Source organism: Felis catus, chromosome C1 (assembly GCF_018350175.1).
Source record: "Felis catus isolate Fca126 chromosome C1, F.catus_Fca126_mat1.0, whole genome shotgun sequence".
In the NCBI taxonomy this organism is placed as follows: Eukaryota; Metazoa; Chordata; class Mammalia; order Carnivora; family Felidae; genus Felis; species Felis catus.
In genome coordinates, this window is record NC_058375.1 from 72,615,772 (window position 1) to 72,628,808 (window position 13,037).

Below are 13,037 nucleotides of genomic sequence, written 5' to 3' on the forward strand. Positions count from 1 at the left end.
AGGTGGCTATTTTTACTCCCCTTTACAAGTGAAGAAACTTAAGCTTATGGAACCATCAAGTGGAGGAACTAAGATCCACCTCTAAAAAACCTTCCAGGTCTCCAGGCCCCCTACACTCATTTGGATTTGGTACCCTTGTCTCAGCTCTTCAGCCATACCTCTATCTTAACATATAACATATAGTTAGTAATTACTTATTTTTCTGTCTTTTCAATTCTGAATTAATAGAGCATCATGTTTCAGAAAGGAAAGGGGTGTCAGCAATGGCAATATTGGAGGTATATCCAGCAAGACTAAAACTAAGGAAAACGATTAGATTTTATGATATGTCATTTGCAACCTTCAAAAATTATTAGATTAAATTATTATTAAAATAAATTTTAATAAAATAGATGGAAAAATTTATGGGGCTTTACACATAAGCATTGATGTAGGGCCACGACACAAACTATTATTTTATAAAGTTCAATAGGGCAACAACAGTGAGCTAGGACAAAAACCAGGAAAAATTAATAACAGTGAAAGTTTGAGTTTTTTTTTTTTTTTTTTTTTTGAAAAGGGATAATGGTTTGGTTGTTGCCACATGAGCTAAAATCTAGGGAGAGAAAAAAATGTGAAGTTGCAAGTTTTAAGTTAAATAATGGAATGGAGATAAAATTAGGAACACAAATGTAATAATTAGCCTGGAGAAGAGGAATACTGTTCCTTCCTTAAAGAAAGGATTAGACAAATAAGTGAAAAAAATAGATAGAAATGAGGGAAGGAAACTGGTGTACTAGGAGAATGGATGGAGACTCAGACGGAAGGTCTTGCTGTAGGAGAACAGCCTCAGTAGTGGATAGAGAATGGGATTGGTACAGAGAGAGATCCAGTCCCCAGAAAGGTGGGACCCAGACAGAGAGCCAGAAGGGTGGAAATGGTCTGCCAGCTATGGGAGAGTGGGCACGTGGATGAGAGACTGTAGGAGGAATGTGATAGGTCAAGTACAGAGAAGTGAAACAAATGTTTAACCGCAGCTACAGCCAGTGAGCGTTCGTCTGCGCCTTCTTGTCCGTATGAGGACAGGAGTTGACTGTGAATATGGACGACTTAAAGTAATATTTCAGGACGCTCTTTCACTATATTGTGTGTAAGATAGACAAAAATCGGGACAGAAAGTGGATTATACACGGCATGTGCATCTGTCTTTATAACACACGGTTGCAGTTCCTTTTCTGGCTCTTGGAAGAATTTCTGTTAGTAAAAGTCCACATTTATTTTTTAGGTTTGAAAGAAACAAATTTTAACACAGCAGTAAATCTTTTGTTGGACATGTGTAATGTGAGAAACCACTGCTGATCCTTAAGGCAGCTTTTTCCTCAGGCTAATTATTTTTCTAGTCAGTAGCTCCAGCATTTTCCACTATGTAATCCAGGAATGTACTATTTTAAGGCAACCCACTCCTCTTCATTTCCCAAAGCAAATGAACCCCACCTCGAACTATCAACTACCCATGAGATCGCTTTATAACTAAGAATAATGTTACAAGTAGCACTAATTTATAAATTTGATAATCCTTCTCAGGCAGGTTCACAGAGAGTGCCTTGGCTGGGTGTTTACGGTCAAACAAGCTGCACGTGTTCCTGAGTTTCTCTTGAATTGGCAAAGGTAGACTAAGTTTGAAGACCCAGGCAGGTTTCCAAAGGAAGTACATACTGTACGATGCTGGGGAAAAAAACATACTGCAGTGTTACTAATTCTAACAGCAGTGGGACACAGAGCCCATTTACTCACCCGTGGACCTCTCCTTCCTGATGGGCCTGGGATGCCTGCTGGACCAGGTGGACCCTTGGAAAACAAATGCCAAGATGTTAGGCACAATTATAGACACATCTTTTCTCACAAGACTTATTAAGATTCCCACTTTAGGGCTTTGTTTTCAGTCCCCAGTTCCCAGCTGATGATGATTTTAAAGTAATATGAATCCCCTCACCCTAATCAGCAGGGGTGAGAGTTGAAACTCAAGTGTCCTCTTTAATCTGGCCAGAAATGGCCGTAGGAAGTCTGTGACTTATGGTTACAGCCACTGTATCTGGCTTTTACAGGAACCATAACTAGTAGTTTTGTGGGTAACTTTTACCTAAATTTACTTTTACTACTGAAGGCAGAATTCAATTTAGGGTTGGGAGACCAACAACTACAGGTCGTTTCGGACACATTTCAAAAGACTTGCCCGGAAAAATTAAAGCACTGACTACGTTATGTTCTCTTAAAAGACTTATAGCAAGGATCTGTATAATGTGTTAAACTGTTATGAGATCCTTCTTGTATATTCAGTAATAAATCTGCCTTGCACCAAGTATAGCATACCAGGAGTTCAGTCAGAGACTTAAATGGTTTGCAAAACAAAGTAAGAAAGCAAACACTGATCAATTTTTAAGGCATTCTGATTAAATATACTAAATAATATTAAATATATTAAATAAATATTAAATATGTTAAGTAATATTGAATAGGAAGAAGTAGTTTCCTTCTTTACTTCCTCACGTGATGACTTATGTCGTCTTTTTTTACTTTAACAATCAACTGGGGCAGAATAAATGTTCATTTGAGACGTGGTTAACATATGCATTCATTCATGTTGCATTCACTTAATTGTTGCAGAACACTCTGCTGATATGGAATTATTCTTGGTGTCTCTAGAGCATACACATATTCCACTTTACAAATATTCATTCAAGGTTGCATTAAAAATAGCATGAATGTTGAAATTCGGCATATCAAGGTTAAAGTGCTGGCCGTAGCATTAACAGATAGTATGGCCTAAGAGCCTTGATTTTATGCAGCATTTTTTTCTCATTCCTCATTCTGATATTATCTACTCTTCAAAACTTTCTCCTTTTTTTTAATATTACAACTGCTTTGAAGTTTTCTAATCCTCTTTATATTTTTCAAGCTGACCATTTTCCTTTGATTGTATTTTTTCTTCTCCCATGCCCTAACTTGATTTAAAAAAAAAAAACTATTTATTTATTTATTTTGAGAGAGAGAAAGATAGTGCAAGTGGGAGAGGGGCAGAGATGGAAGGACAGAGAGAGAATCCCAAGTAGGTTCTGCACTGTCATTGCAGAGCTCAGTGCGGGGCTTGAACTCAACAAGCTGTGAGATCAATACCTGAGCTGAAGTCAGATGCTTAACTGACTGAGCCACCCAGGCACCCCAATAAAACCTTTCATATATCTCCTAACATTGAGACAGAAGTACTATTTCCATTCAACCTCAGACTGAGGGCATCCGCCTTCCTGAGCTGTTCAAATACTTTAACAGCTATCATTATATCACTAACGTCCATCAAAAATTGACTTTCACTTATTTTTTTAAAAAACTGAAATCCTTTTCACAATTCTGGTTCTGTTGTTATAATCGGAAGTTAACAGCTATCCATTTGAAGTCCCAAAAAATAAGAAAAATGAAAAACTAAATGGAAAATTAAAACAGAATGTCTAGTTTGGTTTATTACCCCATGACACTATATTACAACAAAAGAAAACAGTATTCCAATTACATAGAAAAGGTAATTAATATTAGATACTGGGCAAGAAAGAAAGTCTATTTTATGTCATGATTGAAATATTTGAGTTATTTAATAAGCACTGTATAAAAATCAATTTTAACTTCTTCACAAATTTGCATTTTCAAATCACTGAGAATAGATTAATAGGGATTTCTACAAACCAGGGAAGAAATTTGATTTTATATGGCATGACTTGTTTGATGAAAATAAGTGATTTTCTATAAATAAAATTAAGTACTAAAAATGGCACTTTAACTTTGAGGTTATTGGTTATTAAGAGAAAGGGATGCCTGGGCTCAGTTGTTGACCATCTTGATTTTGGCTTAGGTTATGATCTCGTGGTTCATGTGATCTAGCCCTGCTTCAGATTCTCTCTCTCTCTCTCTCTCTCTCTCTCTCTCTCTCTCTCTCTCTCTCTGCCTTTCCCCCTTTCACACATGCCCACTCTCAAGAATAAATAAACTTTAAAAAAAGTTAAAAAAAAGCATAATTCCATGAAAAAAGTAACAGTTTTGCAATTGTCTAATCTAGGTTCAAATCAGGCCTCAATGATTTACTAGCTGAATGACCTTGGACAAGTCAGTTACTCTTTCTAAGCCTTAGTTTCCTCATCTTTAAAATATTGATGATAAAGATCTACCTTTCAGTTATTGTGATCATTAAAGATACTGTATATAGAATAACTACCACTATGGCTGAGAAATAGTAGTTAACCAGTAAACTATAGAATAACGAATTTTTTAAAGGTATACATGGCGCACAGTAAGCACTCAATTAATGTTAGTTATAATATTATAATTACTAGGGATTTTTTGTTTGTTTGTTTGTTTTAGATAGAGTGCACATGAGTGGGGTAGAGGGCAGAAAAATCTTAATCAGGCTCCAGCTGAGCCTGATGTGGGGCTCAGCATGGGGCTTGATCCCATGACCATGGGATCTCAACCTGAGCCGAAATCAAGAGTCAGGTACTCAACCAACTGAGCCACCCAGGCTACTAAGGTAATTATTATATATTATCAAATATATAATTGTCTTAAATATATTCACTAGACCAAAACTTCTAAAAGATAGTAATGCCTGGTCAATTAATCTTGGGAGTCCTGCATCTAAAATTCCTTTTAAAAATTCATTCACTCATTCATTCATTCACTCATTCGATAAGCATTAGTAAGCATCAAGCCCTCCGACAGCTTCGAGTCTAGAAAAAAGACACACGTTAACAGATGAGCACATAATTATACATTTTACTTAGTGATATGAAAGAAGAGAACAAGCAAGCAACAGAGAGATTAACATAGCTAGTGCACCTAATTTATTTGTGGTATCAGAGGAGGCTTCTCTGAGGAAGTAAGTGCTCATACTGAAAAGATGAATAAGAGTTAGAAAAGAGGAGAAAGTAAAATTCCAGAAAATAGGAATAAAATGAACGAGGGCATGAGTAAAAGGAAACAAACAAAAAGCACAGTCTTATTGAAGAAGAAAAAGAACACTCAGGGAGAGTAAGAGAAAGTGGCACAGAAGGAGGCCGCAGAGGTAAGCAGGGGCCAGATCACACACCACTGCACAGGTTATGATAAAAAGTCTTTCATTTATTCTAAGTGCTTTATTCTTCTGCCACTGAAGAGTTTAAGCAGCTAACTGAGGTGATCTGGTTTGTGTTTTTAAAAACATCACTAGAGAATTTACATAAAACATGGCAGAATGAAAACATTTTTAAAACTACCCTCCATCCCTCAAAACCCACTGAAAACAACAAAAACACTGAAAGAAAAAAAAATCATCTCCAACGAAACAAGGAAAGGACCACAACCACAAACCACAAAATATGAAGATTATTTTCCAAATACTGAGAAACTTTGCGGTAAGGAAAGATGTTGAGAGATGACCAGAAAGAAAAACCTCCTCAGATTTCAAATCTTGAACAGGCTACAGATATCTAAAACTATCAGTCTTGAATGTTCATCTCAAAAATCCTTTGATTACACAATGATGAGGCTTAAGGGAATGAGAAAGCCACAGTAGATATGATTAATGATCCAGTGAAGACCCAGCTTCAAACAGCCAAGAGTAAGAAAGGTGGAACTGAAGAGGAGGAACCCATCATTGTTATGATCTACAACCAAACCTCCTAACCTCAGAAGATGTCTGGTGGGGACAGGGGGTGAAAGACAGGAGCATAAATCATCATATTAGTTCTTAGAGGGCCTATGAAATAAAAGATTTCATAACAAATTGTACATGAAAGTAAGAGGAGATACGTCTCTGGATAGAGGACAAAATAAATATAAGATGGCGTTTAAAGGCAGCAACCTAAAGTTGACACTGTGTACCACTCCACCTTAGTTCCCTCTGCTTCTCCCTATGCTATTCTAAAACAAATAGTGCCCCAGTTAGAGTTGCCTTTATTTTATTTATTTATTTTTTTTTTAAGTTTATTTATTTTCAGAGAGAGAGCATGAGCAGGGGAGGGACAGAGAAAGAAGGAGAGAGAAAGAATCCTGAGCAGGCTCCATGCTGTCAGCACGGAAACAGAGGTGGGGCTCAAACTCACGAACCATGAAATCATAACCCCAGCCGAAATCAAGAGTCAGATGTTTAACTAAATGAGTCACTCAGGTGCCCCAGAGCTGCCTTTATTTTAAAAATGGCTAATAACCAGAAAGAAACCAGCCAGGGGCCTTTACATACTTATTGAGGGGAGGGGAAAGTATGAGGACAGAAACATAAATTAAAAGGAGATGAAAATTGTTTACCAGAAGAGGAATTACTTCATGCAACAGAGAAAAAGTCCAGTCATATAGTTCACTATAGATGCAAAGGATTTCAAGATGCCATGTTTCTATAAAAAGAGAGGTCAAAGAAGAGTTATAAGAAATAAAAATAACAATGAAGGTAATGAAATGTGAACCAGAAGAGTTTAAGAAATACATGAAAGAGAAAAAAAGAAACCATTATAGATGAAAGCCATGTCTGATACCATAAAAACTGATTAAATACAATTTAAAAATCAATGAAGGAATGTGAGTGCAGAATAACTGAATTCACAGGAAACAAAATAGAAAAAGCAATCACACATACAGGCTTGTAGAGAAAATGATAGATAATGTCTATCATCACAAAGGACATCCTGAAGAAGAATGTGGAAAAATGGAAAAGAAAAATATTTGAGGATATAAGGGGAGATGTTTCTATAATCAAATAAAAATAACCTTCATATCAAAGGCATACCAGAAAAAAAAACCTGATACAGACTGATATAGGTTTAATAAACTTCAGAGATGATGAAAGAACTGTACGGGCATATGAAAGAAGAAATGGTCACCTACAGGTAGGAAAAATCAGGCTGGCCTGAGATTTCACATGGTAACATCTACTTCAAGAAGTGGTGCAACAATCCCTACAAACTTCATTATTTCTTCATCATTCACACTTTCATTAGCTTCCTAAAAAATCTACCTTTAGTCTTCTACATTATGCTGAAGTTGGACTCACAAAGTTGACTTTCCCATCAGAAGAGCTAATGCATTTCTTCCACTTTTTCTCAGTCCTCATCCTTTTTGACTTCTATGTAGCTTTTGGCACTGCTGATCAATTTTTTCTCAAAACTCTCTTCTTGGGCTTCTGTGACAGTGCACTATATACTTCTCTCCCATCTGACTGTTCATTCACGCTTCTGCTTTTTTTCTTCCATAATCCCAAAGTGAACATTCCCCACGATTTGACTCTTGACTCTACGCCAAACTCCTTTCTTTGAAAATTATCCAACCCTACACCTTCAGCTATAATATTGATAGGAAGACTCCTGAATCTACATTCTTATCATGATCTCTCTTTTTCATTTCAGCTTCTTCAACTTTTCCAAAGGCTGACTGAATTTTCAATAGTACCTGAAATGTTTTAACTTAACTTCCTCTCCTAAAATCGACTTCCTCTCTTAGTTACTAATTTTAGTAATGGTATTACCATTCTCCCAATCCATAGACTTGAAACTTTAAAGTCATCTTTCTCTTCCTTTTTGTTTGGTCCCTAGGTCCAACTAATTTCCCATATATTTCTTCAAAATATCTCCTGAATTCTACCTTTCTTTGCATTTTCACATTTTCCTAATGTCTTAGTTTTGTAATATCCAGATGATAGTGGGAACTTCCTGTCTGTGCTGGGCACTACTAACAGACTGACTTCTCCATTAATATCTCTGCTTAGAAACCAACAAAATTCCCCATGAGAATGAGATAAAGTAAGAACTATCAGTTTGACAATTAAGACTCTCTACAATCTGACAACATCTATCTTGGGTCTTATCTTTGTCCAACAATATTCAGTCTAACATCATGAGAGAGTTTAAGCTTTGGAGGCAAAAAACATGAATCCTGGCTCTGTCATTTATTAGCAATGTGGTTATGAGCAAGTAAATTGACTTTTCTGGGTTTCAGTTTCTTCACCTGAAAAAATGGGGATAATAATTCCAACCTCACCAAGTTATTTTAAGATAATGAATTTAAAGGGCATGGTCAAGCATCTGTCGCAAAGTAAAAACTCAGTAAATGATAGCTATTATGCTGCTTTTCCTATTAAAAAAATAGGTTCGTTCCTTTCACCTATCAAATTATATCCATTCTTTGAGGCCTACATTATAACTAATTTGTCCACAAGACAATTCCGAATTATTCCGAACTATTCCAAGCTATTCCAAACAGCTCAGCCTTAAGCGATCTTTCATAGGGATCACCTCAGAAAGCACTTCTCTTGCTTTTGAACATTTGTACCTTATGCACTTAGTTTGTAAGCTCCTTCTGAGCAGTGACTGTGTTATCCATACTTTGTGTTCCTGCTTTTCCCATAACAGAAACTAAGTAAATATCTGTTAAATATTACTGCTTCATCCACCAATATTGAAATGACTAGTTTGGGATTTATAGAAGAGATTTATGCTCATCTCATCATACTGAAGAAAGTAAATGGCTTCCATAACTATTTGCTTAATATGACCTGCCCAGTGGCTCAATTTTATTACTAATATGTTGATAATTAGTTGCTATCACTGAAAAGAATTTCTCTATAATAATATGTTATTCATACTTTATTTTAAGACATTTAAACATTCACTCTAAGAGTTGTTCAATACCTATCAAGTCATTTCAAGCAAGAACCACAAAGGAAACATAAGCTAAGCAAGTGACATCATCTTCTCCCATCCAATGGCTTCTGAACTAAAACAATGACTCAAATTTTATTTTCATAAAATAAATACTTTAATATATATTTTAGTCTGCTTGGGATTAAAAATATTATTTTCTAAACACATAAAAGTTGATTACTTAACATATACAAACATAAAAGGCAAAAACATAATGTTTCTAATGTGATTTTTTTAACGTTTATTCATTTTTGAGACACAGAGAGAAACAGAGTGTGAGTGGGGCAGGGGCAGAGAAAGAAGGAGACACAGAATCCCAAGCAGACTCCAGGGTCTAAGGTGTCAGCACAGAGCCTGACATAGGGCTCAAACTCACAGACCATGAGATCATAACTTGAGCTGAAGTCAGAGACTTAACCAACCGAGCCACCCAGCTCCCCCCAATGTAATTTTAAATAGCTTAAAATGGGTTTTAAATGATTTATAAATTTTTCAAATGCTCATCTGTAATTGCACCTACACAACGAAAGAATTTCAGAGCTAAAAACATCAATCTATTATCGTATAGTTTTGTTTATACATTATCAAATAAGTGATTTGGCTGTTTGCTTGTTTTTTTCATTGAATAGGCCGATGAGCTCTTAGTTACTTTTTGTATTAGGTAGATGGAGCTTTTATTAATCTGTAAATGTAAATTAACTATACCATTAAAGATGTAATGAAATATGTTACATTTAGAACAATAATGTAAGGTTTTGTTTTTTACCAGGCAGTGATTCACTATAAAATTATCTCAAGTAAATTTTACTCTCTATTTTAGTTCATTTGATATTATTTTGCTGAAAGAAGTGTTTAATGATTATCAGTTAATTTAACTGATGTATTTAACGTGTTTTTCTTTAGTGTACTATAACTTTTATATCCTTCTCTTAACATGACTGTGTATAAGTCTATGGTTTTTCTATAAAGAATGCTAATCCAAATTTAGCAGTTGAATTCTTGGTTGAATTTCAACTGAACAAGAAAAACATATAGCTTACTCACCACTTTATCAGAATTAAGTAACCTTTCAGCCTGCCAATATAAACAACAAAAAATACAATATTTAAGCCAACACTGCATTCTGGCTGGATGCATTATAGTAACCGTAAATTCATCACTATAGCCAGGATACATGTCTGAAACAGATCTGATCTATTCTGTATTCTTCAGTCTAGTGATTTTTGATAAGTTAATGCATTAAGACAGATTTAAAAAACAACAACAACAACTTACGGGAGGTCCAGTGTCCCCTTTTGGCCCTCTCAGATTCTCCATTTCGAGCATTGTATTAAGATCCTCATAATAATAATAATAATCATAAAGGTCAGTCTCATAGCTATTTTCGATGGGATAGGTAGCATCAGGATCAATTTCACCTTCCTTCCTTAGGTCAAGGTGATTGTCCACAGATGGCTCATCTGTCACTCTGTATAAGGTTGTATTTAAAATCTGTTGCAGTTCCATGAGTTCATTAGTGTGTAGATTTGCTGTGATAGCTTTCTTGAGATTAGTAATTGTTTCTTGTTTTATATGTGGAAGAATAGATGATATCTTCTTAAATGGTGACAGACCAGTTAGTTTATCATTATGTTGTGTGACATTGTCGGATACATTTGAAAAAGAACTAAATTTCTCCTTGCTATTTGTTTTCGCCTTTTTGAGATGATGGGTCATTGACAGACTTAAATTTGTCTGAGTATGTTCCTCAGTGATCATTTCTTTGTCTTGAATCCCATGGTTTACAAGATCCACAGCAGAAACATTCCTTGAATGAAGAGAAATGAATTGAGATTTTGATATTTGGTGTTCTTGTTGCTTATGGACTGTTGCAGAATCATTATTTATGATATTTGGAATGTTTTTGCCTTTGGTAAATGTGTCCTCAGACAGCACTTTTTCACCAAATTGTTTGGGCAAGGGAGAGTTTTCCAGTATCTCAGCTGGTACGATGGTTGTATGAAGATGGTTTGTCTCAGGGTGACAACGATGTTTCACATATCTACAATAGTTTGCAGATGCTTCTGCAGAAGGAATAATATCCAACTGACATACTATTCCTTCAAAATGGACAGAATTATTATTCATACTTCCTAGTGTAAACACACTGTTAGAATCAAAAGTCTGGACTTCCAAAAGAGTCTCTCTGCTAAAATATTTCTTTCCACACTCAACAGACATTGAAACAACTTGGTTTCTAATAGTAATGGCAAAGAAGTGCCATCGCTCATCATGAACACTGTAGTTGAAAAACACAGACTGCTTTCCTCCAAGGTATACTACTAATTTTTTAGGTAATAATTGCACTCCTAATTGCAGTCTATTTTTATTTCTAATGCTGAAGAGAAATGCATTGTTTACTCTATGTGACTGTAACCCAATTAATATTGTAAATGGCTGTTCTAAGTTGAATGGTAAAATTTTCATGAGAGGTGACTCAATATAAGCATCATTTGTTAAAATGACACCTGATTCTGTTAAATGGACCCCCTGAGGTAATGGTGTAGATGATGATGGTACAGCAGTCACTGATGATGAGTGTCTTACATCTTTGTCTCCAAGGCCTAGTTGATGAAGAATATCTATGCCTGGAAATTAAAAAGAGAGAGAGAAAGAGAAAGAGAAAGAATCTTACTCTTATGCATTCAGGTGTTCATATGAATGTTTGAGTATGAGAAAATATTCCTTGTCTGTATCAACAGTAATCCCTAAAATAAGCATGCTCTATCAATTTCCAGTTCATGAGAAACATGGGGAGGAAGAGTAAAATGTCATACTCAGTAATTTGAAACACACACACATGTAAGCACATACTAATGTGTGCATACATGCCCACACACACACACACACACACACACACACACACACACACACAACCTATATTCCTAAACCTAAAATTTAGTAAATGCTCTCTCATTTTTCTCAATCAATTAAGGAATCATATTTGTTACTCCAATGAATATTACTTCTTTAATTTGGAACTTAAAATTTTATGACTTCTAAGTTAAAGAGAAACTGGGGACACAGTTACAAAAATAAATTTATAACTTGAAAACCACTGTACAAATTAAGTTCACATAATCTTTTAAACTATAATTTTTCAGGTTTTTTTCCCTGATAGCCTTCTGGAAATTTACAAGTTACGCAAGAGTTCTCCCTGTGCCTAATACTGTAAGGGTGTGCTACACATAAAGTATTCAGTCACCCTGATATCTCCTGGACAAGCAAACTTAAATTCCTATTGTTGATGATTACCATACTTTTTCTTTCCCTTCCAAGTTTCTCTTGCTTCTGTTATTTTCTCAGTCCTCCAAGGTAATTTTTATCAAAGCAATATTTAGACCCTTTCCAATATTTGTTATATAATATGAAACATAGGTCATATATAACATAAACTTTATATATAGGTTGTACATAATATAAACTTTATATAATAATGGCTTTTTTCTGGTTTATTTTCATTGCAATGTTACTAATAGTATACTGTTTATCTCCCCTATCCAATTATAAACTCTTGGAAGACAGATTCTGTGTCTAATTAATTATTGGATATCTACTATTCTTGCCTTGCAAATAGTTCTATAATTTCTAAATGAATGAATTTGCCCCACCAGGATCTTATCAGATGTCGCATTTCTTTCTGTAGTCTTATAAAATTAAATACAATTTGTGAAGAATGATGAATCCTGTATTAGAGATATAGAACAGTTTAGTCAGGCACAGGATCATTATTATTTTGGGTATTATAAATCTCCTACCTGTAACTTTGTATATATGTAATCATTTCTAACAAGAAATGTCAAAGAATATGAATTCATAACTGTGATAAGTAAGAAAAAAGCCTTTGTAGATTAGCCAAAAAAATGTGAATTATCTTAGTTTTTCCTTTATAGGAAATTAGTAGATATTCGATAATTCATGTTTATCACAAATAGCAAAAATAATAGCAAATATCACTCATGCATAATCTAGCAATACAATTAAAATGTTTTCTCACCAGAGAGCTTTATAAAATACTCAGGTGTTTTATTTTAAGGTTATAACAACCATCATTTATAAAGCAGTCATAGTTTTATAATAGTTTCAAATGTTATAAATGTTTGTATCTAAAACAGTATGACAGTGTCTCTTAAACTTTTCCACCAAAACATTCCTAACATCAGTTTAGAATTATAAGTGTCTCCAGGAATTTGGAGGAATATTTTAAAGAGGCCCCATAAAAATAAAAAAAATCTTTGATTTCTCATGTTTTACAATTATAATTTAGGAAAAACTTTAATTTTTCTCTATAATACGGCTATCTTTGTT

At 34.7% G+C, this 13,037-nt stretch overlaps 1 protein-coding gene across 7 annotated transcripts in view; it reads right to left on the minus strand.

The window, feature by feature from the left end:
* Positions 1-13,037, minus strand: part of COL24A1 (collagen type XXIV alpha 1 chain) — a 412,001-nt gene that overhangs the window by 378,571 nt on the left and 20,393 nt on the right. For 6 of the 7 annotated variants that reach the window (XM_019837359.3, XM_045036125.1, XM_019837358.3 and 3 more), the window contains 2 exons: positions 9,966-11,317; positions 1,774-1,827 (listed from right to left, as the gene is read on the minus strand). In XM_019837359.3, coding sequence (XP_019692918.2) covers positions 1,774-1,827; positions 9,966-11,317 — 1,406 coding nt within the window. The remainder of the gene's footprint in view (positions 1-1,773; positions 1,828-9,965; positions 11,318-13,037) is intronic. The other variant, XM_019837363.2, reaches the window with a different exon arrangement.